We start from the raw sequence: 17,800 nt of genomic DNA on the forward strand, positions 1-17,800 counted from the left end.
TCCAAAGCGTTTTTTGTGTGTGTTTTAGGATTAATTTGACTAATCCCACCTACTTTTTCTCATTGGCTCCGCCCAGCAACGTGGGAGTGTGGATCCAAGTGTTCTTTGAAGAAAAGAACATTACCCTTATTAAACTGTTTTGGGGAAATTAGAAAACAAGAGGAACGATCCTGTTTTTTATTATTATTATCAATCTTTCCTTTCAATATATTATTGTGTAGTTTTCTCGTTTAACCTGTTACACACTGGGTTGCTATGGGCTTGATGTTTGACCTCTTGTAGGCATGTCCAGACGTGTCCTCACCAGTTAGGAGGAAACCTTGATGCCCTTTTTGAACATAGATTTCATACCCAGACTTCAGCCTCCTGACTTACTTTAACTTGTACTTTGTACGCTTTTCCAAGAAGGAACAGCAAGAATCTACAAGATTACTCAATCAATCAATAAATGGAAATATTCAAAGTAATTCTCCACGTGATCGGCCTGGTTTAAACTGTCCAATATCTAAGGTGATCCGCTTTCTTATGCTAATTTGTCAGAGACACCGGAAACCTCGAAAACTGAACCGAATATTTTGCCTTTTGCCGCCTCCTTGTGGCTGCAGCGAGAAACTGACATACCTGAAAACAATGTAGCATTGATACTTTTGTATTTTTTTAAAAAAAGCCACAGTATATGTTGATTTGATCTCTTACGAGTTTATTTTTCCAGCGATAAAACTAGTTATTTTCAGGAATACAAAGAAAAGTGCACTAAGATAATGCAGGTCACGAGTGGTCAATTTTTTGGAAATTGAATGAAAAGGAATGAAAAGATTTCATATTTACACAGCAAATAGAAAACAAAAAGATCTGGTAATCTAGGCTTGGTATGACAACTGTATGAAAATGAAGTTTGGCTGAATTAGTAGCAGCTTTGCTAAATATGTACATGTGAATCATGACAAAACAGATTTATACATGTTAAGCTGTGTGGCTGCATAAAGAAACTGCTCATCATGTTTACCTTTTTAAAGAAAGGACAGATGGGTGTGTCTATGCTATTACTAATACTGTCTATGACTAAGCAGCACATGATTTCTGACACTAACTGGCCATTAGGTTTTGGTTTTTAACGGGTTATATCTATGACTGTAGCAATGCTTTCTCTGTTGGATGCAAATTCACATCTATAAGGCATAACAGTCTTTGTGTGAGCTTTAACAGCAGACACTAAAGGGAAATATGGACTTCAACTGTGGAGTATCCTGAATAATTTTATTATTCCTAAAACAGATGCACTTACAGTTCCATATAAGATTACTTGCCCTGTACAGATATAGGAATCCGGTAAGTTTTGTACACATACAAAACTCCATTATTGGGAAACAAATGGTTAGGCTGATACGAGAAGTGGTGCATTGTTGGAGGAAACAAGTTGTGAGTACTGTGAATCAGATCATGCACTGTAACCTGTGGTTGAAAAGGCACCTGCTGTATTTCACTTTCACGTTCCTTCACAAGCTTCCTCTACAACGGGAGATAAAACACTTTAAGAGCAGAGAGAAGATGGGAAATCTTAGCACTTTGTCTATTGCCCATATACGCAATCATAAAACTCCTCAGCAACACTGATGCCTCTGGTACTCTGCCAGAGAAGAACTTCCTCTTGTAAAATTTATAATATTGTAAATTACTAAAGTCACTGAGGAGCTCAGTTATCTTATTATTTATATCAAAGGAGGGAAAGCAGTGCCTTTCAGCTCCCTTTAGGGGTCGCCACAGCTGATCTGCCTCCATCTCACCCTTTGCCTAACATCCTCCTCTATCACACCAACTCTCTGCATGTCCTCCTTCACTACATCCATGAATCTTCTAGTGTAAGCAATGAAGAAATGAAGAAAAAAAACCCAAAACACACACAAAACATAAAAAGGGTGACTGATAGTGAATAAAAATGGATGCCAGCGAGGCTGAAAAGAAACACAAAATTTTGGAAAATTAAGAAATGTGACTTTAATTGCTGGGTAACAGTTTTGTTTGAGCAAGCTCTATGTCAGTTACTCGCATACATGCACACACACACACAGAAACGTCCATACACACCTGCATACACACAGATAAACAGTCATGTGAATGAATATGCATGGAGAAATGTACATGTGATTTCACACACATCTTTAATTGCCAGTTTTATGCTGCCGTGATCTGTGTTGACCCCTGTATTAGTCCTCTCGCACAAATCCTCTCAACGACTCGATTCCCTTTACTCAGGCGTGTAGCTGTCAGCGTGGGAACTTCCCTTTTATGGTCTTGTACCTCATTTTGGACTACAGCTCAATTTAAGACACTTTTTGAATTATTTTTACATGTCAAAAACAATATTTCCAAAGATGGTCATGCGCAATCACCTGCGCTGCAGAATCTCTTCGTCTTCGACACCAGCAGCAAGAGTCCTATCCAGGATTCATACACCTTCATTTCACCATGAAGCAGAATCATCTCAGCCCCATCCTCTAACCCCTATAACTTGGATACAGTTAGTGTGAAGTACCATGCGTAGTCCTCCTCATCATTTATTTAAATAACCTCCCTTTCCTTCCCTTCCCCAGTTTCTGGAGCTCTGTTCTGTGGAGCTCTGAGCACAGACTGCCATGTAAGACATCTGAGTGACAGTCTGTAACTCTTGTAGCTTCTCTTTAAGTTGCTGTCCATGAGTGATTACTGGGTTTTGGGTTTGGCACCACCAGGAGTTGGATCAGGAGGAGGGCCACCACCCTGGACAAGTCTTTGAAGACTACAGGGGAGAGACATAAGTGACAATAAGTGAAAATTAGCATCATTCACCACCATTATTTTTTGTTAAGTGTGTGTTAATGTGCTGCCAGAAACTAGACAGGTATGTCCCACAGATAAATCCTATGTTTAAGGAACACATTCCAACATTGTTAGTCCCCTTAGCTCGTCCTACTAGCTAGCCATATAGTAAAACCTTTTAAATTGCTTACATTAGATCGCTCCCCTGGTTTGTTTTAGTGTCTTGAAGCCATTTTGATAAGGATTACCTGCTATTTCTTCTTGTCATTGTGTGTGCGTGATACTGTCACTGCCATTAACTATATCAGCATATTATAGTGGGCTTGGAAGGCATGACTGGGAAATGGATAAACCAATTTGGTTGTTAGTGGTTTGGATCAACAACCAGGTTTGTTAATCCTACTTATTTTCTCGTTTGGAAAAAAGACAGGAAAAAAGGACACATCTGGTTCTTTGACTAAGAAAAAAAAGTTGATGGAACCAGGCTGTGAACATTAAAAATTCAGAGATCCCACTGTGAACTAAAAAGAGCTAAAAACTAATGCAAAACTAACAGTGGATCTCAAAGCTAACTCTCTATACTTCAACATTCGGCCAATAATTAGCAGCTAATGAGCATACACACTACAACCAGTTAATGATCATTATTATTCATGGCATTATTACAAATCATTCAGCATCATGTTTAGTCTCAGCCTGCTGACCAGCTGAAACAAAATGCTGTGACGTAAAGTATAAGGTGTTTGCTTTATTAATAGCTGCACTGTGCAAAATCTTGAGCGTCCCTTCTCAAAAAAATGTAAAGTGGGATTTGTCATTGATTTTCAGTCCAGTTCTTGTGTAATCTGGCACACCTCAGCCTTTTCTCCCTGCTTCCCTTCCTGAAGAATGACAGCCACCCTTCCCCTAAGACCATTTCTGATGCACAGTCGATGGATCAGCTGAAGGGCCAGATGCATCTCTCAGGTCCTGTTTCAAGTCTTTGCTGGATTTATTTTTTTTAATCTATTAGTCATATCCTATTTATTTACCCTTTAAAGCTGAATCATGACATAATTGCCAGAAATGTATAAATATATATTTTTTTAATTAAAAACAAAAATTAATTTAAGATTTATTTGCTTTTATTAATTTGACTTTGTATCATATTTGCTATATCTGGCATTATGTTTGCAATACATAGCTTAAAAATATATTGTCTAATTTATTTAGGTTTTTCTACTTTCACATCTCATGCAGATAGTTTTTAAGAACTCCTGTGTCTTCTTTTGTCCTGCACACTTCACACTTGCAGATATGTGGAAACTTTTCAGCTAACAGCACTTTGAGAATCACCTTTTTGTGCAAAAATACCCGTTCATGTCTGTGTTTCTACAACAGGCTGCTAGAAACAAAGTGCCAAAAGATTCAGAGTTTTTTTTTCAACATGTTCAAAATTTAATTTCCTTATAGTGTTAAAAACATATATGAGTAATGTAGCAATTTTTTTTTATTAGTCCTTTATTTATTCAGGTAAAAATCTCATTGAGATTTAAAATCTCATTTCCAAGAGAGACCTGGCATCAGAATGAATATATGAATATATGCAATGAATATATTTGGCATATTTCTTTATTCTTCTTATAGACTGTATAGTGCTATAGACTATATACTGTGTTAAACAGTGTGACTTAAACTTTGTGCAGTCAGCTCTAGTGCATACTTAAAGTAAAAAGAAAAATCTGAGATCATGAGCTCCACTGTGTTGGTGATGGCACCTTTCTGCCACAGGATGGCGTCATACTCACATGTCCTTGACGTTGTAAATGTGGGCCTGGATTTTTGCAATAACGCCATCAACCTGCTCCTGGAATATAACAGAAAAAGGGAAAAATGTTAAAGGATATGATGGACATTAAATATCAGTGAGTGTACAAATAAAAAAAAAGTTGCTACCTGACGTCGTCTATAAAAAAGGGGCAGAGAAAAGACAGCGATCACACCTAGAAGAGGAAAAAAAGTAGAGTTGCCAAAGTGATAAACAAAGAGTGCATCAATAGTTTTCATATGTCCAGTGATGATATGCATTTCTTACTGATGATGAGCAAAGTAAGGCCATTGCACAGGTCTCCCAGGTATGTCACAAGGTACATCAGAAACAGGAACTAAAAGAATAAACATAAAATAAAGAAACAGCTGCACAGACTTTAGCTTTCACCAGAAAGTTAAGCTGTTATCAAGAAACCCTCCTGCAAACCTCCATTTGGTTTTAATTTCCTTCTGCTAGAAAACAGTCCATCACACTAACACACTGTTGATTTTGCTCCACTGTATTATGTAAATAGGATACAGAATTCATTAAATTATTGTCACTGACATAATTTCTCCTTGATGGATAAAATAAGCTTAAAATATAACCCCCACCCCCCAATATGATATGACTCTTTCCCCACATTTTTCCCAGTGGCTCTGTCACTGTACATAGGATACTGACATGGGACACCCTGTGTCAGATGGAAGGAGACTCCAGCTTATCTCGGGTGTCTCTGAGTACATATCCCTGTGTGTCATGCCACATTCCAGCAAGGTCAGGGTTGAGAACAGGGGGTCCTGGGATTAAGGGGCTCAGTCAGCTTACGCTGACTCACCATTTATTGCAAAGGAGTTATTTCTGTCTGCTGTTAACAACTACAATTTCATATTTATGTAGATGTTTTACTGATACTGGTAAAAAATAGAGTATTCTGCATGTTATTCCAATACTGGCAGTCAAGTTTACTAACTATACTGTAACTGACTGGTACAGTTGTATAGTGAATGCTGCATCAATAGCTCCTATCCCAGTCTAATACTACTCTCTATGAAATAAGTGGAAATTACTCTAAATTTAATCAAAAGTAAGTAACCATCACACAGTTTTTGTTCATACTTGATTGACCATTTTGACCCCTCAGAGGATCCCTCAAACTTTTCTTAGACTTGTATCATTTGCATTACTCAAGAACACACCTACATTTGAAATTTTTGTGTGTCTGTATGTGGTATGAAAATCTGGAACAGTCTGAGTTTACAACTGAAACAATGCAAAAATATTCATAGATTTAAATTCCTCTACAAACAGTTGGTCTGGTCACAGTATAATCAATGATGGTTTTAGTGTGCTCTGTAATGTCTGTTCTCTTACCACTGCTGGTATGGATTCCAAGGGGAAAAAAAAAAAAAAAAAAAAGTGTGTGCGTATGTATGTGTATATATGTACGTGTGTGTAGATATATATGTATATGTATGTGTGTTTGTTACTTTGTAATTATTATTGCCTGTTACCTGTGGTAACGCAATTTATAATTAATATATTCTGTATTCAGTTATGAAGGTTCTATTTGTTTTGCTTGGTTTGGTTTGTTTGGTTTGCAACGATGGGCGTAGCTGCGGGAAGCTTATTGTTTTTTGTTGATGAGTGAATATAGGGGTGGGATTTAATAAGTTTTCTTCATCCCACTCCTTTTCAGGTACATTTTGTTTGTTTTGTTTTTTTTGTGCACTTTATGTTCAATATATGTATTTTGTTGAAATGACTTGAGCCCAGTGATGACTGTGGCAAAGGCTAATTAAGAACTGGCACTTTATGCATTCGCTTTCAGAGAAAGGACATAAACCTAAAGTCAATCAAGTTTTATCTAACAAACTGCAACAAAGCATTTGCCGTCACAGCAAACTATATAAATCATTAATTATGTGATGCTGGCAGATTTTCCGCTTTTGACTTGATGAATATGATCTCTCCTGCTAGCAAAGCCTTGCTAGCAGGAGAGGCATAGCCACGGGTTGGATGAGAAGAGTGAGGCATTTCAATTTGATCTGAAAGGGTTCTTTATCCAAAGGGACACTTAGCCTTCCAAACAATTACCAAAAATATGTCACAGGGACTGCCAGCTGCCAGCAGTGCTATTAACTTATTTAGGAGGAGAGGCTTCAGCTTTGAGCCGGGCGAATGAGAGTAACAGTTGGCATGGCAATGACCTAACCTCCAGTGATAGAGGGATGAGGCAGGGAGGAAGATGACAGATGATGAAGCAAAATGAAGGACTACGGAGATGGAGTGATATCTGGGTTAATGATGATAAAATGAAGATAAAAATGGAGAGGAGAGGTTCTGGACAAAGCGAAACAAATCACTGAAGACAGGTGATTAGGAGAGTAAATGTGAAGCTGGTATACACATACACACACATCATTTTAAAAAAGTAACTTGACTAAAAAGCTTAACTTACCTTGAGGGATTCAAAAAGGTTGCCAACAAAAAAGAGTCTCTTCAGAGTGTCAACAGCTGACAGAGTCATCACAATGAGTTTCTGCATATAGAGGTCAGCCTGCTCTCCACTGAAGCTGATGTCCAAGTCCAAATAAGACCTGACAGGACAGGACAACAAAAGTCAGATTTAGTCTCACATTTTTTTGCACTGCATTTATTTTTGAGTCTTTTCTGAGTCATTTCTCCTTAAAAACACAGATTCCACACAGATTTAGTTAAATCCTTCAAGCACAAATACTTGTCATAACTTTCAAATCCTAGCCTTTAAATTGCCCAATCTCTGAAATTTCCCAGGTCATTAGCAGCTATTTAAAATCCATTTTACATATAAAGCTATCATTTTATAAATAGGCGTCGCAACAAGATGAGTATCCTGTAAGGAAAATTCAACAAAACTGACAAAATTTCAAGTATGTTTTAACAAACAGAAAAAAGAAAGGTTTCCTGAATGAAAGCTGTTATCTTAACCCCCTGGTCTTGAGCACATTCTATATTAATTTGTATAAAAACTAAAATAACAAAGTTCAAGTCCCCTTCACTAAATAAAAGCACAGCATCTTACTTGAACGGATGCTCTCCATCACCCCAGCTGAGGATGTAGAGGAGTTGGTAGTAGATCCGTACTGAGATGGTGAAGCACATGATAGCCAGGGAGACTGTGGAGACCACAGTGATGATGCTGAGCTGGAACAGGGACAGCAATCCCACCACTAACCCTGTGAGCACCATGCCACTCCGCTCCGTGTCCTTCCAGTAGATCAAGTCCATCACTAAAAGGCAAGACCGTGTGTACCGTGTGGTCAGAAATTTACATGCTTTATCATAAGCACAAATATCATGGAAATTTGAGACTTTTACAATATTTTTTTGAGATGTTCGATTTCCAGGGTGGAATGATTGTACAGCACAGAGGTGTAGAGGGGTCAAACATGCATACATTCACTTAAATCTTGTATTAAATAATGCTTTGCCAGCATCTAAATGATTTATTTAAAGCACATATTAAAATGACTAAGTTCAAGGAATTCAGTGAAGATCTAAAAAGGAGAAATGTAGGTTTAAATAAGTTTGGAAGCCAATTTTAAACGAGGGCAGATTCCAAGTACAAGTTATTCAGATGTGTCACCACTTTGCCAAGGTTCAAAAGAAGATACGAACTGTCACCCTTAGAGGAAGGGAAATTGGTTATATATTCAGAAACAGTCCATTAACAGTCCATTCAAGCCTGCAATGAACTGGGAACTGCTGGAACACCAACATCACTGTCCACAGCAAAGCCAGTTTTATATTGCCATTGACTGAGGGTGCTGACCAAGTCAGAAGCCCTTGCTCCAAAATTGATACCTTTAAGCTCGATTGAAATTTGTAGCTGCCCACATGGACAAACCAAATGTCATTTGGAGAACATTTTATGGCCAGGCAAGATGAAGATTGAGCTGTTTCGCCACAATCACAAGAGGTATGTTTGGATAGGTAAAGGTGAGGCTTTCAAACAATAAACCTAACACAGTACCAACTATCAAGCATGGTGGTAGTAGCATCATGATCTGTGGCTGTTTTGTTGCCAGTGGTATTGGTACACTGCAGAAAATGGATGAAATAATGAAGCATGACTACCTCTAAATTCTTCAACTTCACTGCAAAACAGCTAGATGGTTAAAACTTGGATACAATTGTGTGTTCCAACAGGACAATGGTCCCAAACACAAACATTAAACTTCTAGAATGGACTTCCCAAACCCCTGACTTCTAACCTAATCTAACTCTTCCAATTCTGCATGGAGCAGTCAAATATCTAGCCAGAAATATGCCAGAAGTTTGTTGATATGTAACAAAAGCATTTGGTCAAGTTGCAACTTGCTGAGGTACATTAAACCAAATATTACTGGGCATGTATGTCTACTTTTGACCCAGTTTGGATTGGAGAAAATCTAAATTAAAATCAAACGTTTGCATCCAATTCAAGCTTTGTAAAGTTTTTGACGATGTAAGCTGTACAATCACGCTTACCCGGAAAAAGAACAGTTTAATGGCAAAAGCCCCAAATTACCATGACATTTATGTCCATGATGAGTGTACGTACACCTCTGACAACAACCGAAGAAAAGAAAAGGTAAAAAAAACAATAGAGCCAACAGAATAGGAAGCAGAAAAACCCCAAAACAGTGGCTGAAAAGTCCAGGCAGCTGTTGACAATATATTTGATTTTAACAAAGCTACTGTATCATTTAAACTCCTCAGCATTTGGCTTATTAATCCCTTTTTTATTTTTGAGGAATCACCATTGAAAGAGCACCTGGAGCACAGGAAAAGAGTTGGAAAGGGTGGCCAGAGAGGTTGGAGACATGAGGCAAGGAGGGATTTTAGGCCTCAGGCATGAAAGAACACAGGGCAGCTCCGAGGACACATCAGGCTCTAGGTCCAGTTAAATTTAGCCCTCAGATGAAAGAGGGAAACAAGCAGTCGAGGGGAATTTAAATGGAGCCTTTCACAGCACCTGCTGTCAGACGTCAGGACATCGGCACCCTCTTCTCCACACCCTGTTAGTTTCCCTCTCTGTCACCCAGCAACAGGTGCCGTGGAGACTGAGGCGTCTGCAGAGTCATGGCGTACTACAGTGAACAACTTTGATGTACACAGTAGAATTCGTGATTCTTCATCTTTTTTCTCTTAACATTTTTAATGTTACAGAAAACGATTAAGCAATTAACAGTAATTAAAATTCCATCACACAGCTCACTGTAAATGCAGTGTCCCTGTGCTGTGTAATTATTGTCAGGGAGAGACCTGGTACTTTGTACTCGTCATTCAGCGAAATGCTAAGCCTCAGCATTAGAATAAAGGGAAGCCTCTTTCAATAGAGTGCACGGACAGCAGGTGGGTTATTTATAAACATCACTGCACACAATTAATACCCATGATGCCCCTGGAACACACCTGTTCATAGTGTTTGTTTGTGCTGCTGCCACTCCGGGACAGTGACACTCACATGGAGACACAGCAGGATGCATGTTTAGTGTAATAATACATAAACAGCAGTAAGACACCAAAACTGGCCATGGAAGACACATTGTATTTGGCTCATCTTCACACACCTTGTACTTGTACTTTACTACTTGCTCTCTATTACTTGCTCAGGGTTTTCTAAACACACTAGTATAGAGTAAATATGCAAAAACACGGCAGGAGATATATATATAGGTGACTTCCCATTGTAATCCCCTAAAGTTGGTTTATTTCTTTTATTTATTTGCCATTTCCTTTCAAACAGAACGTGACCAATTTATCAGACAAATAATATTAGCTATTTGTTGATCGATTTGCATTGGCATGTATGAGGGCTGATAAATCAAAACTTCAAAAGCAGACAGGAAATTGGAGAAACACCCTTCAACCATGTTATGAGTGTTGACATTGCATAGTTTGTCCAGCAGAAGGTACTCTGCTGTGGCATGTGTTCCTGTGTGTGCCACAAACACAACAGTCAGAGAGTAAACGAATAAATAGATAACTACACATAAAGAGAGAAAGAAGAAATTTGCACATATATTGGAATCTCGAACTTTTAAATCAACTATCGGTAACAGTATCGGTCTTAGAATCCTATATCAGTTGGGCTCCACTTTCAGTCACTTTACTTAAGACATTAACTAATGGATTAATTCTCCCAAAGGGCTACATGAGAAACTAGGACTGTTGTGAAGGGCTGCACCAATAAACTTATAAATAGATAAAATTCATGTTAACCAGAATTGAGTTCAGAGTTGCTGGTATGGCTCTCCACAACAGTCCCATTGGCCCCTTTGCAAAATTAATTGCCCACCCATGCATTAAATATTTAATCTCCACATGACAGGAAGTATTTCACTGGTTACAAGTTAGCTTAATTCTTCAGTCCACTATAGTTCACTAAGATGAAGAACTGCAGCACCTTATGGACAACTGAGCCTGGCTCCAAAAGTGAGTAAACTCCATAAAACCCGGGTTATAATGACCACATTAAGAGTACAAATAAAGATATACAAAAAAAAAAAGGTACAAAAGGGCTTTGGTCTTTTTTTTATTTATTATCCAGGCGCATCCACAGTTCACCACATATCAAGTACTGAGCTAAAACATGGTGCAATTCACATTAGCTGAATTGCAGTGCTTTAAGTACGATATACAGGATGTTACTGTATTATTGATTATAATTAATCAAACAAACAGTCAATCAACTGTCAATTAACCAGTCAAACAGAAGTAATAGGGCCGACTCGTGTTTTATGCCACCTTGACTTGACATAATTTCATTTCAGCCCCCAAAATCCATTTCACTTGTGCCCGGTCATGTCAGCTCAATCATGTCGCCACAAAACCTCATACTACTTTAGAATGAAATATCTCCATCTGTGCCAGCTCTTCAGTCTAAAGAGGAAACACTAAAGAGTAAGAGAACCCAGCTGGCAAATATATTACAAACCATGACTGAAAGTTTATAGTCATTTGAATGGCTGGTGCTCATTTAAATCCAGGGTACTGATAAAGAGGCTACGTGGCTATATTTGAACAACTGATTAGTTTAGTACCAAACACACCTGCAGCTGATGGAAACACCCATCTCCAGCGAGCAGCAGGAAATCCACTCAGTTTAAACCTTCAGGACTCTGACAGACCAGCCTTCTCTAAGCCAGTCAGAAAGCTGAACAGTCCACCACATGAATCTGCAGCTTTCCTCTGCCATCAATTTAACTGAAATGAAACAGCTCTTTGCGGGAGCTGTCCCTCAGCTCATCACACTAAGCTTAGACCTATAGCTCACCTATAAAGGTGTACAAAAATTCTATTTCCACATCAATCCAGAGCATCTCACCTTTACTGGCCATTTTGGTTGCCGCTCCAGCGTTTCCCCTCACACCCTCTGCCCCTCTCTCTCTCTGTGTACCCCTCACCCCTGTGAGCTGTTTTTGGCCACCCACTGCTCGCTCAGCAGTCCAAAGGCCTGACAGCCCAAAATAATCTCATGTGCAGCACCGCCCAGCACTCTTAGAGAATACAAGAGCTTCACCCATAAAGAGATGATTTGCAACCATTACACTAGATCTCTTCTGACTTCATTTAAAATAACTCTAAAGAAAGATGCATGAATGCATTCCTTTAAACTGGGATTTTGTTTTATTTATTTTTATTTTAAATTGCCTGAAACAGGAGAATGGGTGTCTTGTTTTCTGTTATGTCACCAGGTCCCATCTTTCTGTTTCTGCTGCTGACAAAAAAACAGAAGAGTGATTGAAAAGCTGCATTCTTTTTCAGCTTTTCTAGAGTTATTAATTCTGCTTACGATTTAATGTGACAAAACAAACAAGACAAATGCTTAAGATGTCAAATGTCTAAAAACAACTAGCAGCACAAGGGTTAAAATTACTGACTAAAAGTAGCTGAATGATTTAGAAATATTCGAGAGAACCCAGTCATTTATTCATTGCCAGTTTCAATATTTGACATTTGATACAAAGCTACTAAAAGCAGTCAGAAAACCAAAAGAAACATGATGTTCCAATAGATATATTTGCAGTACTTATTCAGGGGACCCTAATCTCTGTCATCAGCCTGACCGCACATTTATTAACGCTCAAACAGTCATCTAAAATAAGACCGAGCTCCACTCTGACAGAGGATCCACTTCAAGGCTCAATTCACCACTACAATGCTAGCAAACTACCACAAATCTGCACATACTATCTACATCTTTCTTTCTGTTGTGTTGCTGACATCAGCATGTATCTGAGAAGTCAGCCAATGCCAGCTATGGTTTGCTCACAATGAGCCAATCACTCCTTAAATCCCAAGAGAGGGTTATTACGGAGACCATGAACAGCCAGGACTTCCAGGGGGGTGGGGAGAGGGTCAGTTATCTTTGTCTGCCTGCTCCTGAAGGTCCATGCAGAAAGTGAAACCTGATATTCTCTTTCTTTAAAGTATTGATTAAGCTCAGTGAAAGAATCTTGCTAAACGAGAGAAGAGAAGAAGAGGCAGAGGTCAGGAGAAGACAGCGTTTTTTTATTCCCCTACCTGCTATGTGTGTGCATGCTGTCCAGTCCTCTGTTAGGTTAAGTGCTGAAAACCAGTGATCTCTGACCAGTTGTTCCTGAGTGTTTAGGCCAATGGCAGGCGGCGAAGATGACGCTGGGTCTCCCGGTCGCACAGATGTGAGAAGCTTGACTGAAATGGTTTCCCTGGCAACGGGAGATACTGGCTCAGCTGCTGCTGCTGGGAAAAAGAAAAATGTGTCACTATGGTAATGACAGCACGTTGAATATGCTAAACTAAACAGCAGCATTCTCAACTATGTTTTGCACAAAAATGATGATTTGTTTGATTTGACCACTATTTTTCTTTATAACATTCACCATAAACAAAATCTCTTTTACACTAACATGATCACAAGATACAAGTGATATGTGAGACTATTAGACTATTGAATGTAGTTTAGATTAGAGCAGTTAATTAGGTATTTTAGAGTCTGTAGAAATAAAAATTACATCTGGGGTTCCACTGCTCTTCTATTTATACATGCTATTTTTTCTCACTTTTTAATTTAAAGCACAATAACTTTATATGTAATGAACTGTATTCATAAAAATCCACTTTCCATTTCCACATATAAAGTTTACAAAATAGATCTTGGTTGTATGCGGCCTTTCGATGCTACAATTGTCCAATCATTTTGATTTGTCATCACTTCTGCCTCAGACCCACCTAACGTGGCGCATGACTCAAGGCAAAGTCATCACTCAAGCTCTCAGTACACAAAGATTTGAAAGTCTCAGCTGGAGACAGTTAGGAGGAATTGAGAACTAACACTGGTAAAAAAGTTACTGATACTCAATAAATGTAAAATTTGGAAAGACTCCTTTACAAGATGTTTCAAATTCAGTGTAAAAATAATATAAAATGAAGGTAAAACAGCTACTACATAATCTTTTTGTACATCACATGAGGACTTTAAGAGACCTTTGACAAGATCATTATGCTGACTGACAGAATCAATGACAACCCAGTCCTAAACCCAGTTTTTTGTATTTTATTGTATCTGTAGTTGATCATAAGAGTTCATAGTGATTTATGGATACAGGCTACACTTGTAAAACATCTACTCTAATGCTCAGTATGCTTAAAATTACAAGTCAGTTGTGCAAAGAGCTCATTACATTTTTTTGGTTGAAAACCTACTGCTCCCTCAACCAAGCTAGTCATCTCTGTACTGGGGCATCCTGAGACTTCCCAGACACTACATATTTTAGAGTTTCACACTACACAGAATGAAGCAACCTCATCACATATTTCTCACTCTGAAGTATCTGTGAGGGGCTCTGCTGCAGGGATGGCAGGATGGAAGGGGAATTCTCCACACTCTCGTTAACACTCTCCTCTCTTTGAACTCCTTCATCGCTCCCTTGAGGTTCTGGGTCCAGGTTTTGGGGAGAGGGCTGAATTGTAATAGTTTCAGTTTGTCTTTGTTGCTCCCTTTCCCTTCTTTCTCCAGCACTTTCTGTCCTCGTCTCAACTCTCTCATGGTCTCTGCTTTCTGACGTTTCCTCTTCTTCCTCTCTACTGAGGAATGGTTGAGGATCCCAGTCTACATCAGGGGAGTCCAACAGTGTTTCCAGGGTGTCCGTGCGGCTCAGAGGAGTGCGACTTCCTCGAGAACCAGCCCTGCGTCGATCGCGGAGGAGTCTAGAGGTGCCCACTGCTTCAGCCTCGGCAATAGCGATGTAGGAGAAAGTCTGCTCGAAGGAGTTCTGACGCGGTGTGCCCCAAATGGACGGGGATGAAGCCAGTCCCTCATCATCATCATCTGGATCTCCATCTCCCCCGTCATCATCGTCGGACCACTCCCTGGCCGTTTGCAGCTCATACATCTCTGACTCCTCATTTCCACCTGAAAGAACAGAAAAACAAGATGGATGTGACCTCAACATACAGACTGACACACAGCAACAAAACGGAGAGGGACAAAGAAACAGGACACAAGCTGGGAAAATAACCACTTTACAAATAATCTAAAGACACTGGGGTGATACTAGTGTTAGTGCAGTGTTATGCAAGGAGAGAGATTTTAGTTTTATTAAATGGAAACGACAGATGAAAGCTCCAAGGCATCCTATTTGATGTCAGGGAGAAGAAAGAGTGCGGAGTCGAAAGATGAAGCCTTCTTTGATAAGTGCAAAAACAGCTCTCCTTGCAAAATGAACAAATCAGCATTTGTCTAACCTGTGGATCTTCATTGCTAGCGTTAGAGAAGTTGCATGACAGGTGCATTTAGTTGAACTTGCATCAGTGACAACGATGCATCAATGAGTAGACATTCTGCCACTGAATATCTCTGGGGATGTTAAGTATCTGCTTACCATCAGTGCAGGGAGGAGTTGAGTCTGGAGTGGATGCCACGGAGCCATATTCCTCTGAAAGGAAAACAGTGAAACTTTTGCATGAACCCACAGGTAAAACATAGAAATGTTTAAGGCACGCTGCTGTAAATCCATTCTTTCCACCATCTCACACTGAGCTCGCAGCCTAAAAAACACTGAACGTAGGTGTTGCTTCCAGTGATTAAAAACCACAAAAGAAGCATTGCAGTAACTCGCTATGAGTCACTGTTTTAAGGGTTATAAGTAAACTGTGACTGTACACATCGAAAAAAAACTGGGAGGTAACCTACTCAGCAATTTCAACCTCTATGTAAAACAACACAGCATAAAACTGTGTGCATATCAACCATTTTGTAGCATATTGATTCATTTCCTTGCAGAGCTGTACTGGCAGCAGTAAAGGCCTTCACTACATTAGACAGCCAGCATGACTTTAGCTAATAAATAAACCAGGGAGTGGAACGAAGCAGCATATTCTCGTCTGCACATGCAAATAAGCAGCCACTTTAATTTAAATGTAGAGAGGATCGTGCCCATTTTCTGTCAGAAAGATGAAATAAAAGGCAGATATGAAAGCACAACAGAAGCTTGTGGCAGCTTGAAATAACTTGCATGCCTAACATGCCTGGCTGAAAAGCCCTCTCAGACACAACCAAATAAACATCTGCCATCCAACGCTAGATAACAACAACCAAACAATCTGCTTCTGCACTGCATCCGCTCCATTAAGCCATGTGTTTATCAAAGGTATGAGCAGGAGAGAGGAACAGAGAGCATGCAGGAGAGGAGGGAGGGGGAGAGCTAACACATACGATGCTCATAGCAGTTAGCAGGAAAAGATACTGAGCTGGAATATAAGAGATGATGGAAAGGTGAGATAAGCAAATGCAGACGCCCCCAACACTGAAACACAAGCTGAAGGACCAAAGCAGACTCACGGCAGTGGGAGAATCCTAAAACCTGGCCCATGCTCCATCAAGGCATTGCTGGGCCCATCCAGTCATCCAGTCTGGAAGCTCCCCCCCTCCTCCTCCTCCTCCTCTGCTGCCGGCACTCACGTCCTGTGGATTCTCTCTCTCTCTCTCTCTCTCTCTCCTCCTCCCTCTGTGTCTCGGTCATCTACTGAGAGGCTTCCTCCCTCTCCTGCCTCTCGCTCAGTCACTCAACAGCCCCGCCCTGCCTCACTCCACCATCCTCCCCTCTACATCTCCTCTTCCATCGCTAAGGCTGCAGCTGTAGTAGTAGTGTACGCTACAGCAAAAGGGGTGGGGGGGGAGCACGAGTGTCTGTCTGTCTCAGCTTGTTGTCAGCTCCCATTCACAGCTACTATCTATCCCCTCTCCCTCTCTCTGTCATCATGTGATCCCATCTCAGGATCTGATCGAATCAGGCCGTAAGAGAAGGAAGACATTAATAATGTAAAACATGAACATAAAGCAAAGCATACGCAGAGAAGGAATCATTTCAGGTCGGGCATGGTGAGCTGAATCCTCAATTACATCCCATTACTAACATGTAAGGTTTGTCAGTTTTAGTTTGTTTTAGTAATACAGATCAGATTCTGTTTTCTCATAAAAGCACAACTAAAACCACAGTCATAAAAGATGCAGTATATAATATATTGTAACATAGAAATTCAAGTAAAAGCTTTTAATTAGATTGGAAACAAGGCCCGGGAAACATTGAACACCAGGAGGCAGTGTTGTGCAGCTATAAAAACTGTGATATTTTGGTTTTTAATTAATTTACAAAGGTTTAATAAAAAAAAAGTGCTGTGTGACATCTTCATAATGCTTTTTATTCTGCCTTTGATTTAAAATTCAGCATTCGAACTACAACACAGACTCTTCTTTTCAGTTCTAAAACTGTACACTGCTAATGTATCCAAACCCCAGCTCTTATACTGAGATGTTTGAGTCATTTTTGTAATCATTTGTAAAGTAGCTAAAGGAAATTTAAAAAGGAAAAATATAGATTTAAACTAGATTTTTGTAATAAAAAAAGGAAACAAAAAAACTGAATAGAAGTGCAAGCTGAGTGACGTCATGGCAGCTGCCACTAGGTCAAAGCTGTGCCTCAACAAAGACCTCCTGAAGAAATTCAGATATATTTTCCTTTTCATAGTTTATATAAAATTTCACATATTTACTCATAAAAAAGCTAAACGTAAACTTTTTTTAAAACCTAATTTTAAGGTGATGTGTAACAGCTTAAATGGGTTTTATCTGGGAATAGACCAAATTACTTAAGCCATGTATTGTATTCGCTTGACAGATTGATGTCCAAATGTTTGAGAGATGTC

At 39.4% G+C, this 17,800-nt stretch overlaps 1 protein-coding gene across 3 annotated transcripts; it reads right to left on the bottom strand.

The window, feature by feature from the left end:
• Positions 1–679: 679 nt before the first annotated feature.
• rtn2a (reticulon 2a) lies at positions 680–16,784 on the bottom strand. Of its 3 annotated transcripts, XM_005455758.3 has the most exons (10): positions 16,437–16,784; positions 15,478–15,531; positions 14,418–15,008; positions 13,139–13,336; positions 7,650–7,857; positions 7,047–7,185; positions 4,871–4,940; positions 4,732–4,778; positions 4,584–4,642; positions 680–2,776 (listed from the first exon to the last, which is right to left on the bottom strand). In XM_005455758.3, the coding sequence occupies exons 1-10, from the start codon at positions 16,465–16,467 to the stop codon at positions 2,701–2,703; spliced, it is 1,473 nt and encodes a 490-aa protein (XP_005455815.1). In that variant the 5' UTR covers positions 16,468–16,784; the 3' UTR covers positions 680–2,700. The 3 variants fall into 3 exon arrangements, with proteins under 3 accessions (XP_005455815.1, XP_025753900.1, XP_019200749.1); XM_025898115.1 differs by lacking the exons at positions 13,139–13,336; positions 14,418–15,008; positions 15,478–15,531; positions 16,437–16,784 and adding exons at positions 10,025–10,071; positions 11,940–12,003; XM_019345204.2 differs by lacking the exons at positions 13,139–13,336; positions 14,418–15,008; positions 15,478–15,531; positions 16,437–16,784 and adding an exon at positions 11,940–12,045.
• Positions 16,785–17,800: the final 1,016 nt, after the last annotated feature.

The sequence above is a fragment of the Oreochromis niloticus genome, linkage group LG14, assembly GCF_001858045.2.
Source record: "Oreochromis niloticus isolate F11D_XX linkage group LG14, O_niloticus_UMD_NMBU, whole genome shotgun sequence".
NCBI lineage: Eukaryota > Metazoa > Chordata > Actinopteri > Cichliformes > Cichlidae > Oreochromis > Oreochromis niloticus.

What these genes read in the sequence shown, in the direction of transcription:
- rtn2a (XM_005455758.3), bottom strand. Translation starts at nt 16,467, where the DNA reads ATGGGCCAGGTTTTAGGATTCTCCCACTGCC. An exon ending in AACTCCTCCCTGCACTGATG is followed by an intron (nt 15,009 to 15,477) that starts GTAAGCAGATAC and finishes CTGTTCTTTCAG; the next exon opens with GTGGAAATGAGGAGTCAGAG. An exon ending in AGCATGCACACACATAGCAG is followed by an intron (nt 7,858 to 13,138) that starts GTAGGGGAATAA and finishes CTTGCCTTTTAG; the next exon opens with TGATGGACTTGATCTACTGG.